This window comes from Muscardinus avellanarius (assembly GCF_963383645.1).
Source record: "Muscardinus avellanarius genome assembly, chromosome: 8".
In the NCBI taxonomy this organism is placed as follows: Eukaryota; Metazoa; Chordata; class Mammalia; order Rodentia; family Gliridae; genus Muscardinus; species Muscardinus avellanarius.
In genome coordinates this window covers 91792766-91818724 of record NC_137794.1, presented here as the reverse complement: position 1 = coordinate 91818724, position 25959 = coordinate 91792766, and the positions used below count along the sequence as shown (strand labels likewise).

The window sequence follows — 25959 nt, the reverse complement described above, 5'->3', positions numbered from 1 at the left end:
ATTCACTAAAGCTTTGTCCTCCCTCCAGGGACCCCTCTAGGCTTGAACCACACACATTCTGGGGCGCCAGGCTTCCACCTTGGCTCTGCACTGTCATCTCACAGGCGAGGTTAGATGGGCAATCTCACTTTTAAGATGCCAGAAGGAAAAAAATACAACACTGTGTAAAATTCACCGCTGTTTTTCAACTAATGCAAATGTGTCATGAGCAGTTCACATACCCTTTCTAGACTTGCTTTCACGTTTAAATATATTTACTTTTTCTTCACTTTGTCAGTTGTTCTTGTTATGACCTCCTTAGAAATTAGCACCTCAGACCGGGCGTGGTGGCGCACGCTTGTAATCCCCACGCTTGGGAGGCAGAGACAGGAGGATCGCGCAGGTTCGAAGCCAGCTGTGTGCTCTGACTTAAGAGACCCTGTTTCCAAATTTAAAAAATGTAAAAATAGGTCTGGGAGTGTACCTGGATGTAGAAGGGCTTCCAGGAACCCCAGTACCACCAAAAAAAATAAAAAATAATAATAAATTAAAAAAAGAAAAAAAAGAAATTAGCACCTAAAAAAAAAAAAAAAAACCTGGTTACCTGCAGCTTCCCAGGGCCCATTCTAGCCATGGGACAATGGTCACATGTTTATGTTGAAAGACATTATTGACTAATGGTTATTACTGCTGCCCTTCCTGCTCAAAGATGTATGGGTCAGCAGTAACCCCCTGATATCAGAAAGAAGAAAATGAGTTGGCACCCAAGACTCCTCTTGCCTTACTCTGGCAAGAGTTCCTCATGATAGCCTGAAGCCTTGATATGGGAGGGAGCCCTGTCCCGGAGCTGCAGCCCTCAGCGCCCTTCTTAATCTGCAGAAGAGCCTACCTCATCCTGGGCATTTGTCTGCCTGACTCGGAGAGTCCTTCAGTCTTCTCTTTTGTCCTCCCCCAGTATGGCTGTCCTGAGCCAGCCTGGTATGTATTTATGCTTTTGACTGGGGGGGAAATCTACCTTGAACTTTGATAGGCAAATTTAAATTTTTTCTGAGTGTAAGACTCTTCTTATTAAATGATATTGCTGATTAGCTATGGTAGAGATACAGTCACTTCAAGTCAATGACAACATCAGTTGTGCAGGTTGAAATGGACACAGACATAAAAGGAAAATCAAACTCTCACTGACCAAGATTAGGATCATCAAAACAGCGCAGAATGGTACTGTGAATCTCACAGATAAGCCCTAGTGGGAGCCATCGTCTTCTGTGGCTTCAACCTCAAATGATCCCATAAGGCCATGAGTTGAAGGCCTGGATGCCAGCCAGTGGCACTGTTGGGAGGTATGGAACCTTTAAGAGGCGGGGCTTAGTGGTTAAGTCTGTAGGAGAGCCCACCTCCTGCAGGTTAAGTCATTGGGGGTGTGGCCTTGAAGGGATATTAGAAATCCAGCCTGTTCCTTTCTCTTTTTCACTTCCTGGCCTGCTGTTGGGTGAGCAGTTTCTCCAGCCACCATGCTCTGCCTCAGGCCCACAGCAATAGTGTCCAGTGACCACGAACCAAAATAAACCTTTCCTCCTTTTAGTTGATTGTACCAGGTATTCGTCACAGCAACAGCAAGCTGACTAACAGAGCACCCTACTGCGCAGACTGCTTACACATCAAATTCCAGGTGTGGGCACGCCCAGCTGTCCTGTCTGCCTACCCTAGGCTCCGTTCCTCTTCTGGCTTGGCAGCAACTATCTTTTAAAATATAAATTGTGATTTGGGCATAAGAAACTGAATTTATATGGTAATTTTGTTTGAACCCTTAAAAATGGTGAGTTTTATCATTTTATATTATACACATTTGTAATTGTTGGGACTTTGGGAATTGTTTTTCTTTTTTTCTTGTGATACTGAGGATTTAACCCAGGGATATTCTACTGCTGAGCTATATCCCCAACCCTATTAATTTTTTTTTTAAACAGAGTCTCCCTAAGTTGCTGAGGGCCTTGCTAAGTTGCTTAGACTGGCCTTGAACCTGTGACCCTCCTGTCTCAGCCTCCCAAGTTACTGTGATTACAGGTGTGCACTGCCATACTCAGCTTGGTGCCTATTTTAAAATGACGATGCCAACCCTTTATTTTGTTTTAGGGGTGAAATCTGAGGCAGCAACAGGGTCAACATACTTTTCAAATTTATAAGAAAATAATTATTTTGGAATGATGGGCCTTTTCTTTGGCTCTCTCTAGGACATGTAGGGGAGACCATAAAAAATGAGATCACATTGCTGGGCTTGGTCACAGGGCAGGAATTTCCCTGTAGGATGGAACACAGGTAAATACTACCTTTACCAGAATCTTCCTAGACTTGGCTGATGCTTTTCCCAGAAAAATACTCTGCTGCCTGAATCAGTGATGCCCATGAAGATGATAGGCTGAGCTCGGGAGTAACCAAGGGCTGGGACCATCCCCATGGCCGCACAGTATCAGGGTAAACACCACAGGCACAAAATCAGGTGAAAGAATAAAGTTTCCAGAGAGTTGGGATCGCCCAGATGTTGCAAGGACTCCGGAAGAGTTTGGAGCCTGCGTGATGTGGTCAGATGAGTGTCATCCCTCTAATGGACCAAGAGGAAATGAGTGGGATTAGAGGTTGGTGCGCTGCTGTTGCAGGACTTTCCCAGACTGAAGGATGAATGGAGAATACGCCCACCCTTTGGGGAGAACAATTCCCGAGAACCCAAGGGATGGTGGCTGCCATGACAAGACCAATGCAGCAGCCCCAGTAGGCAGAAGAGAGGATGCCGGTGAAGCTGGCCAGGTTCCCGCCCAGCCTGCACCTTCTGTCAACAGGCATTCATCACCCTGAATCTTCCACGAGGAGCTATTGCCACTGGAGGACAGGGACTGTGTCTCATTTGCCGGTCCATGCCCAGGGCCTGGCAAATGATTAGTTCCTGATGACATTTAGGGAATGGAGCTGAAAAGATGGAGGTTGCTCTCTGCCTGAGAAGTTGTCCAGGGAAGTCTGAAAAGACAGGCGGAGCCTGGGCAGCAGGCGAACAAGGGCTCCACCCACAAAGACGTAGAGGCCCTTGAAATGTGTTTATTAAGACTCCTCTAGAGCTGGGCATGGTGGCGCACGCTTGTGATCCCAGTGCTTGGGAGGCTAAGACAAGAAGATCACACAGGTTCAAAGCCAGCCTCAGCTACTTAGTGAGGCTCTCAGCAACTTAGTAAGATCCTGTTTCTAAATAAGGTATAAAATAGGTCTGGGAGTATATCCCGTAGGTAGAAAAGCCCCTGGGTTCCACCCCAGTACCACATACACACACACACACACACAAAAAGACTCCTCTCAAGATGGGCATTTGGGTGCACACTGTAATCCTAGTAACCGGGAGACCAAGACGGAAGGATTGAGGGTTTTTGGCCAGCCCTAGCAACTTAGGAAGACCTGTTTCAAAATAAAAAATAAAAAGGGCTGGGATGAGCCGGGCATGGTGGCACATACTTGTAATCCCAGCATACAGGAGGCTGAGATGGGGGAATCATGGTTCGCGGACAGCCTTAGCTACTTTACAACTCGGTGAGACCCTGTTTCAAAGAATAACAAACATAGGGCAAGAGGTATAGCTTGGAGGTACAATGCCCCAGGGTTCCATCCCTAGTACTGCAAAAAAAAAAAAAAAAAAAAAAAAAAAAGGCTCGGGGTAGGCTGGGTTGTAGCTTGGAGGTAGCATGCCCCTGAGTTCAGTCCCTTGTACCAAACAAACAAAACCAAAAAACTCCTGTCGGAGAAGTGCTTGGGGTTGGAAAGAAAGGTGCTTGGCGGGTGTTAAACCACAGATGGGTGGGTCCCAATAACTGCAGCCTTTCGTTTTCCTGAGGTATCTCAGGAGCCGGCAGAGGGGACAGCGCCCTCCTCGTTTGCCTGCCCTGCCCAGCACGGTGCTGTCCTCTGCTGAGACGCTAACAAATGCTTCCATGTCGTCAGCATGCCTTTGTGAACGGAGTGGGCTCCCAGGCCTGCAGACTTTCAAGACAGGTGACTTTTCTCTGAGCATATAATGGTCCTAAAGTGACATTTTCCTCTACCTAGAAATCAGCACTGTGAATGACAGTGAAATTCTCAGCCTTTCGGAATTCTGATTATTTCATGTAACCAAGACTGTGTGGATTCTAGTATAGTACTGCCAAGATAATTGTTTTTTGCTTTAAGAACTAGCATCAAGCCTACTTTTTCGTTTTAGTACCAGGGAATGGAACCCAGTGGCATTGTACCTCCAAACTACACCCCTAGCCCTATTTTTTAGTCTTTTGTTTGTTTGTTTGTTTTTGAAATAGGGTCTCACTGAGTTGTGAAGGGCCTCTCTAAGGAGCTGAGGCTGTCCACGAACCATGATCCTCCGGTCTCTGCCCCCCGAATGCTGGGATCACAAGCCTGCACCACCACGCTCAGCCAAGCCTACTTTTTTTATTTTATGAATTCAAATCTCACTAAGGGGAAAAAAAAAAAAAAAGAAGCGTTCTTAGGTTTGTTTTTGGTTTTTTTGTTTGTTTGTTTGTTTGTTTGTTTGGTTTTGGTACTGGGAATTGAACCCAGAGGCTTTCTACTTCCGAGCTACACCTACCAGCCCGTCTTAACTTTTGTCTTTGAAACAGGGTCTCCCTAGGTTGCTGCCGGTCTTGCCACATTGTGGAAGCTGACCTCAAACTTGTGATCCTCCCGTCTCAGCTTTCCAAGTGCTGGGATCAGGCATGTGCCACCACGCCCAGCCCATTTTTGTTTTAAGGTGTCCAGGACTGAAAGTTTTAAAAAGGAAAAGTAAATCTCAAGTTATCTCAGGACTCAACTGAATACACGGCAAAGTAAAATGCAAGTTTCCAACTCTCACTACTAGGCGCTGTCGTAAGTCAGCGTGCTACAGCTGATGCTTCGAGGTGGCAAAATGTGAACTCATGCTACAAACCCACAAAACACCCTTTTTAATAACAGTTCACGAAAATGAAGTTCTGAGGAGAAATGACGCAGGGAGAGCTTTGCAGGAAAACTGGCACTGAGGCGAATGCATTTCTTCACCACAGGTGCCCAAGCACACAGCGAAGCAGTGGCAGAAACACACAAGTTTACCTTCGGGAATAAAGTGAGCGTTTCTTTGGGGTCGTGTGTTGTCAGCGTAGCGTTTCCTTCATCTGTGTTCTTTTTACTACATTTCTTCAGCAGAAAATATGACAAAAACTCCAGAGGTTTTTCCTGAAAAATACCCCCCCAAAGCCTGTTTAAAGCACTCATCTAACCGGGCGTGGTGGCGCACGCTTGTAATCCCCGCGCTTGGGAGGCAGAGACAGGAGGATCGCGCAGGTTCGAAGCCAGCCGTGCACCCTGGCTTAGGAGACCCTGTTTCCAAATAAAAAATATAAAAATAGGTCTGGGAGTGTAGCCCGGAGGTAGAAGGGCTTCCAGGAACCCCAGTACCACCAAAAATAAATAAATAAATAAATAAATAAAGCACTCATCTAAAGTACACATAATCAGCCGGGCGTGGTGGCGCACGCTTGTAATCCCCACGCTTGGGAGGCTGAGACAGGAGGATCCCACGGGTTCGAAGCCAGCCTCAGCTACTTAGTGAGGCTCTCAGCAATGTAGTGAGACCCTGTTTCCCAATAAAATATAAAAACGGTCTGGGAGTATAGCCCGGAGGTAGAAAGCCTCTGGGTTCCACCCCCTGTACCAGCAAAAAATAAATAAATAAAATAAATAAATAAAGTAAGTACACATAATCAAAAGTATTAGAAAGCCAGGCGTGGTGGTGCAGGCTTGTAATCCCAGTACTTGGGAGGCTGAGCCAGGAGGATCACAGGTTCAAGGGCAGCCTCAACAACTGAGACCCTCAGCAATTTAGTGAGACTCTGTTTCCAAAACGGGGGGGGGGGGCTGGAGTGTAGCTCAGAGGTAGAATGCTCCAACCAACACCATAAAGAAAGAAAAGTATCATAAAGCAAATAGTTATATGTTTCCTTTTATATTTGGAAGCTAGAGATAAATTGAGTAACAAGAAACCTCAGATAAAGTGTGGAGACTCCAAAGGAGTGATGGAGGGGCCAGCCTTGAATCTGGTTCAAGGACCGCCTCAGCAACCTAGCAGGACCCTGTTTCAAAAAGCAAAAAAATAAAATAAGGCTAGGGGTATAGCTCAGGAGTAGAATGCCCAGTACCGAAACGAGCAAAAACAATAACAAGGAAGCTGGGTGTGGTGGTGCACACTTGCTTGTGATCCCAGCATTCAGGAGGCTGAGACTGGGGGGTCGTCGTTCAAGGACAGCCTCAGCTACTTAGTGAGGCCCTTTGCAACCTAGTGAGATCCGGTTTCAAAATAAAGAATAAAAAACAGGGTTGGGGGTGTAGCTCAGAGGTAGAATGCCCTTGGGTTCCATCCCCAGTACTGCTAAAAAATGAGAGAGAGAGAATTTGTCTGAACAATGCTAAATTCACCCACAGGTACCATTACTACAGTAGAAGAGAAGGACTGAAGAATCTTCTCTTAGAAAACTAAAGACCAAGCCAGGAGTGGTGGCGCATTCTTGTAATCCCAGTACTTGGGAGGCTGAGACAGGAGCACACAGCCAGCCTCAGCTACTTAGTGAGGCCCTGTTTCAAAATAAAGAATGAAAAATAAGACTGGAGATGTAGCTCAGAGGTAGACTGCCCCAGGTTCAATCCCCAGTAACACACACACACACAACTAAAGCCCTCACATAGCATTGAGAGAATCAGCGCCATCCCTGTTCCTATCCTATCCTTGACTTCACTAAAACTCCATCTTCCTAGAACCTTGCCTTCAGCCTCAGAGGCTGGGAGAACAAGGCTCTCGCTAAAATCTCATTCTTGTTTTCTAAAACATGAACTGCCTTTTCTGAGATGATATCCAAGATTAATTTCCAATAAAAATGTTTCTTTGGGCTCTCCCACACCTGTCCTTAACCAAATGGCTGATATTTCTGTTCTTTGTGGATTTTTTCCCATCCTCTTTCATCTACCAACCTCACCCTTCATCTTTTTATATCTGGTTTCATACATTTATACATTTGCGTTTTCCCCCTTATACTAGCAAATTGTTTTCACTATTGAATAATATTTACATGAAAGACAAAGCCACAAATATATATATATTTTTTGGTACTGATGGTCCAACCCTGGGACATTCTACCTCCAGGCTACACCCGCAGCCCCTTCTATTTTTGTTTTGAAATAGTGTCTCACTAAGTTGCTAAGGCTGGCCATAAATAGGCAACCCTCCTCTCTACACCTTTCAAGTACTAGGATTATAGGTGTGTGCCACCACATCTGGCTATAAGCATTTGTGTTTTTTTTAGTTTTTGGATTGAACCCAGGGGCATTCCACCTCCATGCTACACCCACATCCCTTTTATTTTCAAATAGAGTCTCACTTGTTTGCTGAGGCTGGTTTTGAACCTGCAATCGTCCTTTATCCAAGCACTAGGGTTGCAGGCCTATGCTTCCACACCCAGCTACAAACATGGTTTTTAAAGAAGCTGCTTCTAACTGAAATTAAGTGCAGGATGGAATACAGTGCACACTGTAATAAACCTTAAAAAAAAAAAACAGAATATTTCCCTGCTTGTGTGTTTTGTGTGTATATAATACATCTTGAACTTAGAACCTCTCAGCAGCTATTTTCCTAAACTGATGTAATTTATCTGAAGAGCTGTGCCCCCAAAAAGATAAATTGGTTTTAAAAAAAAAGAAAGGAAATGAAAAGAAAAAAGAAGGAAAAAAGATACAAGCAGACTAAGAATTGACTGAAGTATTGGGATTTTCCTAGCTTGTTCTCTTCGGTGAAATACTCACAGTATCTCCTTTTGACAGCTCCATTAGCCCGTCCACCAGAGCCTGAGCCGTGTCCCGATGGCTGAGGACAGTTGCTGTGCTCATGGCGTCGAACATAAACTGCCCTACAATTAAGTTATGAAAGATACTGATCAAAAAGAAACCAACTCTGCTCCCCCAGTGGCTTTTCAGCAGACAAAAAGGTAAAAAAATAGGAATAAAAATTGCATTATGTCATGATAATTTCTACTATGATAAAATATAAAATGGGCCAAAGCAAGTGTGTGTGTGTGTGTGTGTGTGTGTGTGTGTGTGTGTTTTACTGGGGATGAAATCACCCAGGGGCATTCTACCTCCAAGCTATACTCCCAGTCCTTGTTTTCATTTGGAAAAGGTCTTGCTAAGTTCTTGAGGATATCACTAAGTAGATGAGACTGTTCTCAATCCTGGGATCCTCCTGTCTCAGCCTTCCAAGTACTGGAATTACGGCAGGACCACCACTGCCGATTAGATAAAGGCTTAGCTGGTGTTATGGGTGTTTTAGTTTTCCATCTACTCTCTTGATTTCTTTGTATTATGGGGCTTGGACCCAACGCCTCGCACATGCCTGCAAGGACTCCTCTACTAAGTCATATCTCTAGCCCTTTCTTATCTTTAAAAAATAAGATATCCTAGCCAGGTGTGGAGGCGCACGCTTGTAATCCCAGCATTCGGGAGGCTGAGACCGGAGGATCGCAGTTCGCGGACAGCCTCAGCTACTTAGCGAGGCCCTCTGCAACTCAGTGAGACCCTGTTTCAAAATAAAGAATAAAAAATTGGGCAGGGGGTATAACTCGGAGCTCAAATGCCTCTGAGTTCCATCCCCAAACCCACAAAAAAAAAAAAAGATATCTTTAAGATATCTTTATCTTGTAATCCCAGCGCTTGAGAGGAGGAGACAGGAGGATCACGTAGCTTTGAAGCCAGCCTCCCTGGCTTAAGAGACCCTGTTTCCAAATAAAAAGCATAAAATAGGTCTGGGAGTGTAGCCCGGAGGTAGAAGGGCTTCCAGGAACCCCAGTACCACACACACAAAAAAAGTTTACAGGATGTGATGGTACATGCTCCCAGTACTTGGGAAGCCGACACAGGAGGATCGAAGGTTCAGGAACAGCCTTAGCAGCATCGTAAGACTCTCAGCAAACTACTGAGACCCTGTTTCCTAATTAAAAAGGACCGGGGTGTGTAGCTTGGAAGTAGAATGTCCCTGAGTTCAATTCCTGGTACCACAAAAAAAGGGGGGTGGACAAAAGAAAAGAAACGGAACTTAAAATGTGAACAAGTCACGTCACCAGGGCCGCAGTAGAAGAGGTGCTTAGCAGGGGTGTCCGTGCTTAACTTTTAGAGCAAATTGTAATGAAAAAAGAAAAAGAGACCTAGACATTCGGCTCAGCCGCAGCAAATTTTATCTAAGCCAAATCAACTGACATAGGAATGAATAAGATGGTGACATTTTAAACAGGCAGCATTAGTATTTTTAACATGAATATGTTTGTTCTTGGTGAGTGTTCATCATACATGAAAGAAAGCGCGAAGGGCAAAGGAGACGGAGTTTTGCTGAAGATGTGCAAGTGTTAAGCTTCTCTCGCACCACTCCTGGTTTTGTCCTGGCTCTGGATGGGAAACAAACTTCAGGACCACCCGCAGCAGAAGTCACCCCGGCTCTCACCTATCATCCTGCTGCCGATGCTTTTCCGCAGGTCCTTGAAGAGCGGACTCAGCTCCTTCCTCACCGATTTCAAGGTGTCTTCCAGGAAGTCCGTGAGGCTGGACCAGGTCTGCAGCTTGCATTCATTGAAGTAGATGGAAGGGGGAGAACCATCCCGTGGCGGTCCCAGCCAGTCACTGAGAACTGACATTAGTTTCTCCTTTTATTATTTCAGATGAAAGAATTCTACTTCTTGTTTATTTTCAATACTTTTATTGGTGTATTTTAGCCTCACATCATAATGCAAATCATAGTGATAGTGACGTACGTGCACATAGCACTGGGCGGGCTTCCCCCATCGCTCTTGCTTAAAGTACAACCAAAACTTGATTGTTTTTATATCAGGTTCATATCCTTTATCACTAGAAAGACTAAAATGAGCAGCTGCAGTCTGCAAAGGTAAGAGTAGAAACTCAAAACGTACATAATTAATCGTTCCAAAAGCCTGTCTGTTGTTGATAGGCAAGATTGACATATTCCACTAACTAGCTGCTGCCTGGGTACTGGGGAACAGAGGAGTCAGCTAAGTAAGAATGCAGAATGTGCGGCTTCATCTTTGTATGGTAAAAGTGATGATGCAAGAAGACCCCACACACACACCGCATTTCCCATTTCTGTGTGACCTTGCTGCCCAAGGTCAAGGTGTGGTAGCCAACCCTGTGTCTTTCTTATATTAGGTCAAGCTGCCCTCTCTCTCTCTCTCTCTCTCTCTCTCTCTGACTGTAATGGGTGTTTACAAAAGTTTCTCTCCTTAAAAAGCATAGACTGAAATGATGCCGTTGAATAATAAATTTGCTTTTCTGTCCTAAATGGACAGATTCTAATTTGTATTGTTTCTCCTACTTTTGCTGGTAGACATGTGAGAGCTTTATAATAGCTTCTTTTTTAAGAAGAATGAGAACAGAGGGGACAGGAGGAGGAACTGGGGTGAGGAGAGGCAAAGGAAGGGGAGAGAGGAGAATGCCTGTTCCACACTGCACACCTGTCCACATCTGCTACACCCTGCTAGGCTGATTCATTGCCATCGCTTGATGCTGTTGCTACCTAAACTAGAATTAGCAAATGGCTTCTGTTCAAAACATTAGGTCGGTCAGGCATGGTGGCGCACGCTTATAATCCCAGCATTCCAGAGGCTGAGACAGGAGGATCCGGGTTCGAGGCTAGCCTCAGCTACTTAGTGAGGCCCTTTGCAACTCAGTGAGACCCTGTTTCAAAATAAAGAATTTTTAAAAAATCAGGCTTGGGGTGTAGCTCGGAAGTAGAATGCCCCTGGGTTCCATTCCCAGAACCACATTAAAAAAAAAATAGGTCAATGTGTTTTTTTCTTACATCTACATCTCAAGTTTCCCCATCTTCCCCCAATTTTGAAAGGCCCTTGGCATTCGAGAATAAAAAACTGATGTTTTATATAGATTCTATGCTACCCCAAGCCCTTTTTATAGGAAGTACTCCTTTTTATAGGAGTTTTACAGGGAAAAGTATTTGTTACTGGAGCTTCAGCTCTCTTGTTGGTTGGCTAATGTTACATTTTGATCCAGTATGTGTAGCTTTAGTATCTAAGTGAAAATCTGCTTTCTGATGTATTTTTGCTTTGTTTTCCCTCTCAAATAATGCTACTGAAATAGGATCTAAGCAAGACTCTTCTCCATCTGTTTTGCTGTAACTCATTTTCCCAAATACAACCATATTGATTATATCTTACTAAGAAAAGTCATTCTTTGTACTTTTTCTCTGGATCAGCAACTATAATCTTTCTTTCTTTTTTTTTTTGTTTTTTTTTTGTTTGATACTGGAGGCTGAACTCAGGAGTATCCTATCTCCAAGCTATAACCCTAGTTTTATTTTACTTTTTGTTTTGAAACAGGGTCTAGGTGGCAGAGGGTCTTGCTAAGATACTGAGGCTGTCCTCAGATCTGAGATAGTCCTGTCTCAGACTCCCAACCTCTGGGATTACAGGCGTACACCCATACCCAGCTTGCTTAACTCTTAACAACAATGATTTTAACAAAGTTTAACAAAGGTTTTATAAATGATTTCTTGTAGCAAAATATTTGCAATAAATAATACCCCCTAAAATGATTCAGTGATATAAAATTACATAATTTGGGAATTGATACGATTCTTTCAGAAAAGGGATGAAATGCAGAAATCAATATTGGCCATATCAGTGTTACTAACGGTTCTTATTTTTTAGTGATCCTGGAGTCTGTTACTGGTAGTGTGTTACTGGGCACGGTCATCAGCCACCATATATACTTACTGTGTTGGTAAGAGCCAGTTGCAATCCCAGTGGGGGCAGTAAAGAACGTGCCAGTTAGTTGAGACAGCTGGGAGAGAACTTGTACGCCTGCCTCTGCACAGCCAAGAAGACTTGCATTAGTTAACGCACGGGTCCTGCCAGGAACAGCTCAATAATGCTTATAAGCATGAAAGAGCCAACCAAGAAAGGTCCCTAGGAGTCATCTTCAATTCAAATCCCCGCGATGAACAATCCATACGCACTTTGCATTTCACCCCTAAATACTGAAGTCCAAACACATAATCTATGAGAACTAAACAAATCAGTGGGGAAGGAGGACATGGAGTTGGTTATGATTATTTTCAAATTTGGAATATTCAGCCTAAAGACAGGGGGAAGCTGTATATGCTTTCTAGAATAGTCTGACTCAAAAGGGAATTCTTATCGCAAGAAGACGGGTGTAGTTAAACACAGTATGAAATACAGCAGCCAGAATTTAGTGTGACATTAATTTCAGCGCTTCCTCAGCGACACAGAATATAGACTAGATGATTTAATTGAGTGCATTGATTGAATTATTTGGAATGAAATTAATATAATGGGTAATGTATTTTAATTCTATGGGGCCTCAGACTAAATAATTGCTTCAAACTACTTCAATTACTGCTTGGAACAAGGTGGCAGAAGCTAAAAGGTTTGGATTTTTCTCCCCTACTATTGCGTAATGTTTTCATTGGCACTAAGTTCAAGTAAGGCGTCCAAAAGTGGAGACTGCAATAAATAATCCCCTCTCCACAAATATCTTTAGATTGATTATTATATGTTCAGTTGATTTCAACAAATTTCATCAAATGAAATTCATTGCGGGGGGAACAGTCTTTAAATAATGGTGCTGAAAAAACTAGATAATTATATGCTTAAAAACACTGAACATCAGCCGGTTGTGGTGGCGCACGCTTGGGAGGCTGAGACCAGAGACCGGAGGATTGTGGTTCGCGGACAGCCTCGGCTACTTAATGAGGCCCTCTGCAACTCAGTGAGACCTGGTTTCAAAATAAAAGAATAAAAATTAGGGCAGGGGGTGTAGCTCAGAGGTCAAATACCCCTGGGTTCCATCCCCAGACTCGCAAAAAAAAAAAAAAAAAATTGAACATCAATCTATACTTTATATTTTAAAGAACAAATAAAGGGGGTCAAAAAGATAAATTTTAAATATACAATTTAAAACTATAAGTCAAATCTTATAAAATACAAGCAAAAATATTTATGACCATTGGTTAGATAAGGAGTTTTTAAGATATGATACTAAGGGCATAATTTATACAAATAAAGATGACAAATTTGATTTCATCAAAATTAACAGCTTCTGTTCTTCAAAAGAAACTGTTAAGAGAAGGAAAATAAATGTAAGTCATAGACTGAAGAAAATAAACAGCCTAGTTTTAAAAATGTGCAAAAGATTTTGAACAGACACTTCCTTCACCAAGGAAGATATATTGATAGCAAGTTTATGAAAAGATGTTCAGCATCATTAGTCATTAAGAAACTGAAAGTTAAAATACAGTGAGATAAGCCGGGCGTGGTGGCGCACGCTTATAATCCCCGAGCTTGGGAGGCAGAGACAGGAGATCAGGCTGGTTGGGAGCCAGCCGCGCTGGCTTAAGAGACCCTGTTTCCAAATAAAAAATATAAAATAGGTCTGGGAATGTAACCCAGAGGTAGAAGGGCTTCCAGGAACCCCAGTACCACCAAAAACAAAAACAAAAACAAAAAAACAATGAGATACCAATATAAAAATAAAATGAGATACCTTATATGCTTAAATGGCTGAAGTTGAGACACCTGAACAGACCAAGGGTTAGAATGTTGGGCAACCAAAATTCTCACATACTCCTATAAAATGGTACAACCACTTTTGAAAACAGCTTAGCTGTTTTCTGTTGTTTTTGGTACTGGGGGTTAAGCCTAGTGACATTCTACCTACAAGCTACACCCCCAGCCCTATTTTATTTTTTATTTGGAAGCAGAGTGTCAGGTTACTGAGACGAGAGTAGATGAGTGTGAATACAGAGAACAGAAGAGAGTCCCAGGCAAGCTCTGGGGCATGGTTAAGAGTCTTGCTGAGAAAGAAGCTCCTGCCAAGGAGGGTGTGGCCTTAGGGAAACCAAGACGAGGGTTTGAGGAGTGTCCACTGCATCAATGCCTCAAGAAGTCCAAGCAAGAGGGAGAAGGGACCACTGGATTTTTGGTTTTGTTTGGTTTGGTTTGGTGGATTGAACCCCAGGGAAATGTATCTCCAAACTACATCCTCAGCCCTTTTTTTTTTGGTGATACTGGGGTTCTGGGCTACACTCCCAGGCCTATTTTTATACTTTTTTATTTGGAAACAGGGTCTCGTAAGCCAGCGAGGCTGGCTTCGAACCTGCGCGATCCTCCTGTCTCCGCCTCCCAAGCGCGGGGATTACAAGCGTGCGCCACCACACCCGGCATACATTCTTTATTTTGAAACAAGGTCTCACTAAGCTGTGGAGGGCCTCATTAAGTGGCTGCGGCTGGCTACAAGCCTGTGATACTCCTGTCTCAGCCTTCCAAGTACTGGGATTTGAAGCATGCACCACCATGTCCAGCTGAGACCACTGGATTTGAACACACAAAAGTCTCTTCTAGTCTTCTAAAATGGGGACTAAGAATGGGGAAAGAAGAGCCAATCAGTATGGAAGTGGGTCCTGAAGTGGGGCTGGTACCAGCAGCATCAATGTCTCAAGAAAATCTATTTTACATGAAAATCCTTCAGTCCCATCCTGGACCCTGTGGGGCCAGAAACTCTGGGGGGGACCTAGCAACAGCAATGGGTATTTTAGCAAACCCTCCAGGGGCTTCCCATGCAACTAAAATTTAAGAACCACTGGTGTAGCCAACTTGAAAAATAATGAGGGAAAGTTTGTTACAGACAGGAGATGCTACTGGTGCTTCTGATTTTGTAGGAATGGTCCGGAGAGGGAGAACTGAGGTGGTGGGGAGGGCTCTCCTCTAGAGGAGGAGAGCGCTGGTGGGGTGGAGCCCTGTCTGGGCAGGGTGCTTCCTCCTTCTGGCCAGGGGGAAGATTGAAGATGAAGGCAAGCGGGCGAGGCTCTGCACTCAGTGATAGGAGGAAAACTGGGGAGTTTCCAAATGATTCGAGTTTCTTCAGAAAGAAGGTGAGGTCAAATGCTAAGAGACCAGGTTAATAAAACACTGGGTGAAGAGGAAAAGGAATAAAACTGTTACCTCAAAGAGTGAGCAATGAGCCAGGAGCAGTGGCGCACACCTGTGATCCCAGTACTTGGGAGGCTGAGATAAGAGGGTCACAGGTTCAAGACCAACCTCAGCAAATTAGTAAAACCCTCAGCAACTTAGCAAGAACTGGTTTAAAAATAAAAATAAAAAGAGCTAGGTGTGTAGCTTGGAAGTAGAATGCCCCTAAGTTCAATACCTAGTATCAAAGAGGAAGGGAGGGAGGGAGGGAGGGAGGGAGGGAAAGAGAGAGAGAGAGAGTCTGCCAAGAAAATACGGTAAGACTGCCTGTGAGAGTTGCAATCACACTCGTATCTATGGCCTCACAGTTAGATGGGTACGTGCAGGTCTATTGCTTTTCATTCCATCTTCAGCTGCTTTTGTGCGGGCATCTGAAAGACGGGGAGTGAAGGGTAGGGGATGCAGGCATAGGGGCAGAGAGGTGTGTTGTAACCAGCATCAGGATTTACCAAATGAGCTGGGCTTTAGCCTGGAGAAAGCCGGACAAGAAAGGGAGCGATGATAAGGTGGGACCATGAAACCTAAGCTGATCCAGGAAGGAACCAAGGATGAAGGCACAGTGACAGAGAGGGTAAGTGTGGGGTGTGGACAGGGACATCTCCAGGAAGAGAATGGCTGAGCAGGATTGCTGGAGAACCCGATGGGGGTGCGGGACTCAGAGACTAAGGCTGCAGCCAGGAAGTGACAGCGCACAGGAATGACACGAGTGCACACGAGTGACGCCAGATGCCAGGTGCTTCAGCTACTCGGGGGCTGAGGCAGGAGGACCCCTGGAGCCCAGGAGTTTAAGACTAGCCTGAGCAACATGGTGAGACCCATTTCAAACATTTTATTTTAAATGACTGAAGCCTTGAGATGGTAGAAAAAGAGATTTGGGGGCTGGGAACCCAGGGTCTTTGGTGGTTTGTCCAGGTGGATATTGCATTTGGTGAAAATTTCAGGGATGTGGTGTTAGGGAATGGTTGTGGGAAATATATTTTAGGGTTTCATTAAGTTTCACTTGAAACAAATTTTTATATCACCAAAACCTTTCTCCTTCCCTTCCGTTTTAAATGCTTTGCTTTTTCATATCCTTTCTTTTTCTTCTAGTCCAGTTAAAATCTTGCTTTGTGGGATGTGGGATGAGCTCAAAGAGCCCCTCCTTGGTTTGGACAGACCTAGGTTTGATCCCCAGCACTGCAGAAATAAATTTGCTTTGTTGCTATTATAAACGTAATATTTAGTGCATTCCAGAAAATAGTGACAAACAAAAGAAATTATTCTGAAAAGTAGAAAAAATGCTGGAAAATTCAGTTATCATCCTATTCAACTAATACTAACAGCTTGACAGACATCCTTCCCAACACCATCACCTTTCCAATACCATCACAAATGTCTCAAATAATAGGATCAAATCATCAAGACCCTTTATAACCTGTTCCTTTGTGTGTGGAGGGGAATTGTTCGAGGATTGAACCCAGAGGCATTCTACCTCTAAGCTACACCCCCAGCCCTATTTTATTATTTATTTAGAAACAGAATCTCTCTAAGGTACTATGCGGTGGCCTCGAACCTGTGATCCTCCTGCCTCTGTCTCCTAAGTACTGGGATTATAGTCAATGTGCCACCACATCCAGCTTAACCTGTTCTTTTAAAACTGATTTCTAGCTGTATGTGGTGGCATGCACCTGTACTCCCAGTACTTGGAGGGCTGAGGCAGGAGGATCACAGGTTAGGGGTCAGCCTCAGACACTTAGTGACACTCTGAGCAACCTAGTGAGACCCTTTTTCAAAATAAAAAATAGGAAGGGCTAGGGGTACAGCTTGGACAGTACCTAAAAATTAAGTAAATGAAAACTGATTTCTGTGTGTGTGGGGGGGGGTACTGGGGTTCCTGGAAGCCCTTTTACCTCCGGGCCACACTCCCAAACCTACTTTATACTTGTTTATTTAGAAACAGGGTCTCTTAAGTCAGCGCGCTGGCTTCGAACCTGCGCGATCCTCCTGTCTGCGCCTCCCAAGCGCGGAGATTACAAGCATGTGCTACCACGCCCGGCCTAAAAACTGATTTCTAAAGTAGGAAATTTGTAAAAACAGATCTATAAGTAATTGCCATTGATATTTTGATGTATTTCCTCCTCAGTTTTTTATGTATATATTTCCATGGTTGACATTATATGTATGTAATAATTTTATAGTTATGCACCTTTTTACATTATTTTGTGTTTTGTTTTCTTTTTAACCCTCCCCATATTTTTTGTTCTTTCTGTCCTCTGGTGGAGGCCGGTCAAGAGCCATCTTTGCACATATTGAATAGTCTTATGAAATATGAAGATTAGAAAGAACTTTAAAACTCATAGTTTTCTCAAGAATGGCTAATAAGAAACAGTCTGATAAATGTAAATTTCACACTCCCTCTGCCCTGCTCTGCTTAGTAAAAATGACACAGGCCATTAAGGCAGAGCTTTTAAAAATAGATATCTAAAGAGTGAATTTGACTCTTTCTGAAGTTTCCCTTCAAGTGTTGAAATCACTTTGAATCACAGGGACTGATTCCAGATAGGTGGACATTTAAAATATTAGCAACTTTACTGATCACCAACCATACTCATCTTTATAAAGCATTTCCTGTATTTAATTATTATCTACGATTTTTTTGTGTGTGGTACTGGGATGGAACCCAGGTGTATTCTACCTCTGAGCTACCTCCCAGCCTTACTGACCTCACTAAGTTGCTAAGGCTGGCCACAAACTTGAGATTCTCCTGTCTCAGTCCCAAGTACTGGCATTACAAGTGTAACCCACCACATCCAGCGAGGATTTAGACTTTTAAAATATTTTTGTTATTTTGATATTCACAAGTCCTCAAGGTCAGGTACATTACTATATCCTAATGTCCACATAAGGACACAGAGGTCCACCATCTTGCCAAAAGCCATGCATCTAACCAATAGCATGAGCAGACTTAAGTGCCAGACCTTGGTCGCCAACTTCATGTTTGTTCCAGGTTCTGAACACAGCAGACTGGTTTACTTTGGTCCCTCTGATGGTCAGATCCCAAATTGTGGAAGTTAATTTTATTATTTTTTCCAGAATAAATAGAAATGATGCTGTTGAGTCTCCCTGCTTGTTATTTCATTTCTGCAGATAGGTTATTTTGATTATTATTACTGGCCCCTCTTTGGAAGGAAGGAAAGAAGGAAGGGAGGGAGAGAGGGAGGGAGGGAGATGTGACTGAGTCGTTTGACTGGAAGGCATTTCACAAATTCACAAAGAACATCTCAAGTGCGTGTGACCACTGTCTTTCTCTAATATGCTCAAAGCTGACCTGATGCTCCAAGCGGCACAAAGATGTCCACATGACCCCCTTCTTCTTCAGTGGCCACAAGGCTTCCTAGTTTCTCCCAAAAGTCTCTCACTTCAGGCCTCAGTAAATTTTTAATACCAATTTTATAGCCTGTGGGGGGAATCAAAATGTCATTTTAGTTTGTAATATTACCAGGAACTCTCAGCAATGTGGAAAACCATAGCCATGAATTCAAAAAGCCAACATTTGCCCATAAGACCAAGATCTCCACGCTGCAGCACCGCGTTCAGGCCACTCAGGTGCCCCTGCTCACCACCATGGCCGCGGTGTCCTCACAGTCAGGATTAACTGGGTGCCGCGCACCGGGCTCAGGACATTGCATTTCTACCTCCACCTCACACAGCATTTTGAGCAAATGGCCAGTCATTTTGAGCAAATGGCCAGTCATGTCCTGGGGTCTTGCAACCGAGTTCCAGAGTAGAAATGCTTCCCGTAGTTGACCATCAAAGCCTAAGTACTTGAGGCTCCCAGAGTTGGCAAACGTTCACCGCTGCTCGCCTTCCCTCTTGCCTCCTGGGAAGCCATTCAGGGACTCACTCTGGAATTTGCGAGTCCCTGCCAGCTGGACTGTGGACCGTCTCTTGCCCTCTTCCCTCAACCCACGGGGATGGAAGGTTTGATGAGAGTAAAATGTAAAACAATTCTACTGTAGGTCTGAGCAAGGGAGGATGTGAGTTATATAAGGGAGAATAGAAACTTCTAAAACATTCATCATCTCCTTCCCTCAAAAAAGGATAACCATTGTAATTTTTGGAAGCTGCCCCATAACAGGTTAATTACATCGGCCATTTTCCCTTGATGGTGTAAATCAAGTGAGTGTGTAACAGATGTAGTTGGTGCACACCAATTTGCAAATCTTGGTATACACTGTTATTATTTCACATGACACATGTGAAACATTCGTGCACCAAAGAACACAATTAACAGGGTAAAAAGGAAACCTCTAGGATGGGAGAAAATATTTGCAAATCATATATCTGATATGGAAGTAATATCTATACTATATGAAGGACTTCTACAACCCACCCCATGTAAAAAGCAAATAACCCAGATTTTTTTATTTTTTTATTTATTTATTTTTATTTTTTTTGGTGGTACTGGGGTTCCTGGAAGCCCTTCTACCTCCGGGCTACACTCCCAGACCTATTTTTTTGCATTTTTATTTGGAAACAGGGTCTCCTAAGCCAGTGCGCGGGGCTAGCTTCGAACCTGCGCGATCCTCCTGTCTCTGCCTCCCAAGCGCGGGGATTACAAGCATGCGCCACCACGCCCGGCTCAGAGTTTTTAAATGGACAAAACAGCTGGGCACGGTGGTGCACGCCTGTAATCCTCGTACTTGGGAGGCTGAGACAGGAGGATCACAGATTTCAGACTAGCCTCAGCAATTTATCAAGACTCTCAGCAACCTAGGAAAACCTTGTTTCAAAACAAAAACAAACAAAAAAAAAATTTAAGGGCTAGGGGTATAGCTTGGATGTAGAATGCCTCTGGATTTAGAGTACTGGGATTGATCCCCGGTACTCTAAAATTAATTAATTAGTTAATTAATATAGAGCTACCATCAAATCTAGCAATCTGGGTACATATCCAAAGTAATTGAAAGAAATAACTCAAAGAGATATTTGCAGACCCTTGATCTATACCAGTGTTATCTGCAGTAGCCAAGATGTGGAAGTAATCACATCTCTTTTCCTTAGAGAAGGTATGTAGTGCACAGGAGAATGATGGTTGTGGGGAGGGGAATGGGATTAAAGTGTAATTAAAGTTATTGTTTAGTAGATACAGAGTTTGAGTTGAGCAAGATTAACAAGTTGTAGAGAACCTTTTCATGACGGTGGAATTCTATACTTAATAAGGATAAAACTGGCTGGGCGTGGTCACACACTTGTAATCCCAGTACTTGGGAGGAAGCAACAAGAGGACTGCAGGTTTGTGGCCACCCTTAGGAATTTAGTGAGGCCCTGCTTCAAAATAAAACATAAAGCATGGCTGGGGGTGTAGCTCAGAGGTAGACTGTCCCTGGGATCCATCCCTAGTACCATACACACACACTAAATAAAGATGGTAAATTGTATATTGCATTTCTTTTAACCACAATTTAAAAATTATCATAACTTTTTTTGTGTGTGTGGTACTGGGGTTTCTGGAAGCCCTTCTACCTCCGGGCTACACTCCCAGACCTATTTTTACATTTTTATTTGGAAACAGGGTCTCCTAAGCCAGTGCGCGCAGCTGGCTTCGAACCTGCGCGATCCTCCTGTCTCTGCCTCCCAAGCGCGGGGATTACAAGCATGCGCCACCACGCCCAGCTGTTTTTTGTTTTGTTTTGTTTTGTTTTGGCGATACTGGGGATTGAACTTCGGGGCATTCTACCTTTGAGCTACACCCCCAGCCCTGTTTTTTATTCTTTATTTTGAAACAGGGACTCGCTAAATTGCAGAGGGCCTCACTAAGTACATGAGGCTGTCCTCAAACCGTGATCCTCCTGTCTCAGCCTCCCAAATGCTGGGATCACACGTGTGCACCACCACATCTGGCTACTTTAGTTTCTTCATAGAGATAAAGTCTACTTCTTAGCAAGTTGAAACTTAAATAGTACTCTGAAAACTCTCCATGCAGACAAACAGTGCATAGGCGCCAGGCTGTTTGTTCTTTGGCGGTCCCATCCTACCTTGGAGTAAATTGATTTCCCTGCTGTCTCCGTCGCTGAATATCCCCATACTCCGTGCCTTCTGCCCGCGCAGCGCTCTCTCTGCCAGGCAGAGCAGGCTCTCCAGCGTGGTGCCGCTGTGTTCATACACCACGCACAGCACACCCACCTTGACGCTCTCCACCACCATCTAGAGAATGGGACCACATCTGTGAGAACCAACCCCCCTATCTTAGGTTACTAATGGAAGGATTCTAGTGGCTATATAGTATGTTGTGATTCCTAAATAATTTTTTTTCAAAAATTATAGAAGAAACTAAGCTTCCTTATTTATTGCTTTTGTGGTGCTAGGGATCGAGCCCAGGAGCACTCTACCTCTAAGACTATCTCCAAGTCCTGTCTGTTTGTTTGGTTGGTTTTTGTGGCACCAGGGGTTGAATCTAAAGGCATTCTACTTTCAAGATACATCTACTTTCAAGATACATCATTCTACTTTCAAGGTACACTACTTTTAAAAAATGGTAAAATTTAAATCATATAATTGTGGGGGGGGGGCGCTGGGGATTGAACCCCGGGGTCTTCTACCTCCAAGCTACACCCTCAGCCCTATTTTATTTTTTGGTTTGAAACAGAGTCTCACTAGGTTGTTGAGAGCCTCGCTAAATTGCTGAGGCTGGCCTTGAACCTGGGATCTTCCTGTCTCAGCCTCTGGAGTACTGGGATTACAGGCATGTGCCACCACACATGGTTTACTTTTTGAAACAGAGTTTCACTGAATTGCTGAGGCTGGCCCCTAACCTAAATTCCTCCTGCCTCTCAAGTCCTGAGAATACAGCTATGTGCCTCTATGTGAGGCTCCTTTATTGTTTTGTTTTACTTATTTTACTTCAGCTAGGTGTGGTGGCACAAACCTATAATCTCAGTACTTGGGAAGCTGAGATAGGAGGATCCTAAGTTCAACAGCAGCCCCAGAAATTTAGAGAAACCCTCAGCAACTTAGCAAGATCTTGCTTCGAAATAAAAAATAAAAGGGCTGGGGCATGGCTCAGAGATCAAATGATCCTGGTTTTGATCTCTAGCTCCTCCCTAAATTATGTTTTCCAATTATAAAAGGAAAAATAAGTGCACAGTAACTCCATTACTCAGAGATAAATATTGTTAACATTTTCTTCCAGACCTTGCAAAAAACATACATGCAACTTTTTAAAATGGTAAAATTTAAATCATATAATTTTGTGGGGGGGGGATGGGGATTGGACCCCGGGGTCTTCTATCTCCAAGCTACACCCTCAGCCCTATTTTATTTTTTGATGACCCTTGGACACTGGATTTCACCAAGTTGCTGAGAGCCTCACTAAATTGATGAGTCTGGCTTCGCCTATAATCCTCCTGTCTCAGCCTCCCAAGTACTGGGATTACAGAAGTGTACCACCATGCCTGGCCTGAGATCATATAATTTTGTGATGGACTTCTTACGTAGCTTTAAAGTTTCACTCTTAATTATGAATTTTTGAATGTTCAATACTGAGTGATAAGCATTTCCCATGTAAATAGATATTAAAATCACTTCTTCAAAGACAACAGCCAAAGCAAGACCTTTCATCATGATCAAGTTAATCCATGGCAGCAGTTATTGAAGTTGTTGAGAAGTCATTGAACATGTTGATTCTTCCCAGAATGTCATGTCACTTTCTTGAGTCAGTTTAGCTGGATATGTCCTACTTTTTACCTAAACCCAACATTCATGATCACATAATTATGCCAGACTTATGTAAAGAAGGAAAGGGACTAACCAACTGAGTCACCCATACAGTGGAACCAAGATCCTCCGTGCCCAGCGATGCATTTTTAAGCATTAGAGAAACTCCCTGTGGCCCACACAGAGGTCACAGCTCTGATTTTACTTTCCTTTAGATCTGCTGAGAGCACAGGTTGCCAATAATTAGAGCCAGTTCCTGTATGCCCCAAAGAAGTAATATTATAGTTTCAAAGCAGCCTCTTTGATACAAATTAGGAGTTTAAAAAAAAAAAAAACATTCTAAGTAAGCCAGTGAATACAGCCTCCTCATCATTATATACCTGTGTATTTTTATTACATATATACACACAGTCCACATATACAAGCACTCCTCAATTTATGAAGGAGTCACACCCCAATAAATCCATCATAAATTGAAAGCACAGTAAGTCAAAAATGCATTTGGTACAGCTAGCCTCCAAACATACTAGCTCAGCAGCACAGCACCTACAAGGTCAGCTGGCACGCTCCTGGTCACGTGGTTGACTGGGAACTCTGACTCACTGCTGCCACCGAGCATCTCAAGAGAGGATACCATTGCTTATCCCTGGCTCCAAAATAGATCAGAATTCAAATTTGTTTGTTTTTTGTTTGTTTTTAACATACTAGGGATTGAATCTGGGGGCATTCTGCCTCTGTGCTACACCCCCAGCCCTATTTTATTTTTTACTTTTTGAAACAGGTTCGCTAGGTGATGAGAGTCTCACTACTTGCAGAGGCTGCCTTGAACCCATGATCCTCCTTAGCATTTTTTGAGGTATAGTAGTTACATAATACTAAATTCTTTATGAATACCAGAGAAGTTTTAAAATACTTCTTAATCATCTTGCCCTTTTTCAATTTAGGTGCAACAGATTCAAGTCAATAAGAATATTCTGGACACCTAATAAGTGGAACTCAGTTTGGGCCTCTTATCCTTTCGCAAATTAAGTTTGATTTATGGTTTCCTCTTTTGCTTCCCATTTTAAAAAGCATTTTGGGGTTTACACATTTCCACTTAGATCAGATAATTTCCCTTTTAGGAAATGAATTGCTTTCATACACGTGGGGGCCAAAAGATTGCTACACAGCATCTAGTCTAGATGAAAAAACCATTCGGGAGAGAGCTGGCCAGCCTCATGCGACAGTCGATACCTCATATGCAGGAATCCGAGATGATAGTAAGATGAAGTGTGGCTGGAAAGCATATGAAGAGCTGTCATCATTTCTATAAATTCCAGGCCAATTTTTCTTTGATAATAAAGGGTAGGAATGACTTCCAGAGACATTGCTTCTACAGGGGAAAAAGAGGACTCAGTGAAGTTCTCATCCATTTTCTCCTAACGAGATTTTCCATGAATAAGCACCCGTGTCCCCTGGGCACCCGTTGTATCACGCAAGGCGCTGGCCTTGGTGTCGCGGGCTGCCCCTGTCCTCTGGAGGACAGCATGGGGCTCTTGGGTCGGGTGGAGTAAAATCTTCCTTCCAGGCCTCTCCTTCTCCACATGTGGGATGCTGGAAAGATCTCTTGGGACTTACTTAGCTTTTGTTGGACACTTAAAATGAATGCAATGCTGTACTTAAGAGTTCAAAACAACATTTTAAAAAGGAGTAGCCAAGAGATTTAAATTTCCTTCTGGGCTTTTGGGGTTTATGAATAATATCTTTATTCTCTCTGCAGCCACCCCCACTCTCACATTACCAAGGACAAGAGGTGTTTTGAGCTTCTATAATTCTCTATGTGCCTGAATAAGTAAATGTAATGTGTGTGCACACACGTTCTGACACAGAGAGATGCACACCTAGTGTCAGGTAAAGTTGAATGCGTGCAGGGATGTTAAGGACTTAAGGTTCTAGTCTGACACTAGGACACTTTGGCAAGTTATCCCCTCTCTGGGCCTCATTTGGGACATGGGTGAGATTGTATCATCTCTAGGATCCTATGTGAAAAAAATACTTTTTAAAAAATTTCTAAGCAGCTGTTCAAATTCCGGTAATTACAAATGTCAGAGGGAGTGGATAGATAGGCAAAACAGGAATTTCTGGTGATTTTGCTACATAGTGTGAGTATGTAATGACTTTTGTCACTGAACACAGGCAGCTCTACTTTTGTGTGTGTGTGTGTGGTACTGGGGTTCCTGGAAGCCCTTCTACCTCCGGGCTACACTCCCAGACCTATTTTATATTTTTGAAACAGGCTCTCTTACGCCAGCGTGGCTGGCTTCGAACTTGCGCGATCCTCCTGTCTCCGCCTCCCAAGCGCGGGGATTACAAGCGTGCGCCACCACGCCTGGCACAGGCAGCTCTACTTTAATTTGGGTAATAAAAGAGAACTATATGTGGACTTACAAATATACGTCAAGTTATATTTGGATCTATTTGGGTACTGCTATCCTTCCTGGAGTATGCCCCAAAACCCATGTGTTAAAGCTTGGTTATAGCCTATGGGTCTAATGGGAGGTGAGGAAATCGTTAGGAGGTGGAGCTTAGCAGGAGGAAGTTAGGTAACTAGGGGTGTGTCCACGAGGGGGGTGTTAGGACCCCCAGTTCATCTGCTCTCTTTGCTTCCAAGCCACAATATGGTGAACAGGCTTCTTTGCCTGTTCACTCTTGCCATGATATTCAGTGCTGCCGCAGGCCCAATGCAACAGGGCCTAATGACCATGGACCGAAATTTATGGAACCATGAGCCAAGATAAACCTTTCCTCCTTTTAAACTGATTTATCTCAGATATTTTTTATGGCATCAGAAAGCCAGTGCAAGTCCCATTTGGATACTTTTACTCCATTAAAAAAAAAAGTCATTTCTGCTCAATAACTTTATACAAAAATGTACTTTATCTACAGTGTAGCTTCACTGAAATAAGAATGTATTAGCCAGGTATGGTATGGTGGTACATACCTGTAATCCCAGAATTTGGGAGGCTGAGACAGGAGAATCACAAGTTCAGGGCCAGTTCAGTAACTTAGCAAGGCCTTCAACAACTTAGCAAGACCCTGTTTCAAAGTAAAAAATTTAAAGGCTGGGAATGTAGCTCAGAAGGAGAATGCCCTTCAGTTCAATCCCCAGTACCAGTGTGTGCATGTGTGTGCA

At 43.5% G+C, this 25959-nt stretch overlaps 1 protein-coding gene across 1 annotated transcript in view; it reads right to left on the bottom strand.

Annotated features, from left to right (window-relative positions):
• Positions 1-25959, bottom strand: part of ECT2L (epithelial cell transforming 2 like) — a gene marked incomplete at both ends in the record, with an annotated part of 69280 nt that overhangs the window by 16074 nt on the left and 27247 nt on the right. The window contains 6 exons of the mRNA XM_080700690.1: positions 7834-7937; positions 9521-9703; positions 11820-11912; positions 18400-18528; positions 21110-21278; positions 24021-24159. Coding sequence (XP_080556816.1) covers positions 7834-7937; positions 9521-9703; positions 11820-11912; positions 18400-18528; positions 21110-21278; positions 24021-24159 — 817 coding nt within the window. The remainder of the gene's footprint in view (positions 1-7833; positions 7938-9520; positions 9704-11819; positions 11913-18399; positions 18529-21109; positions 21279-24020; positions 24160-25959) is intronic.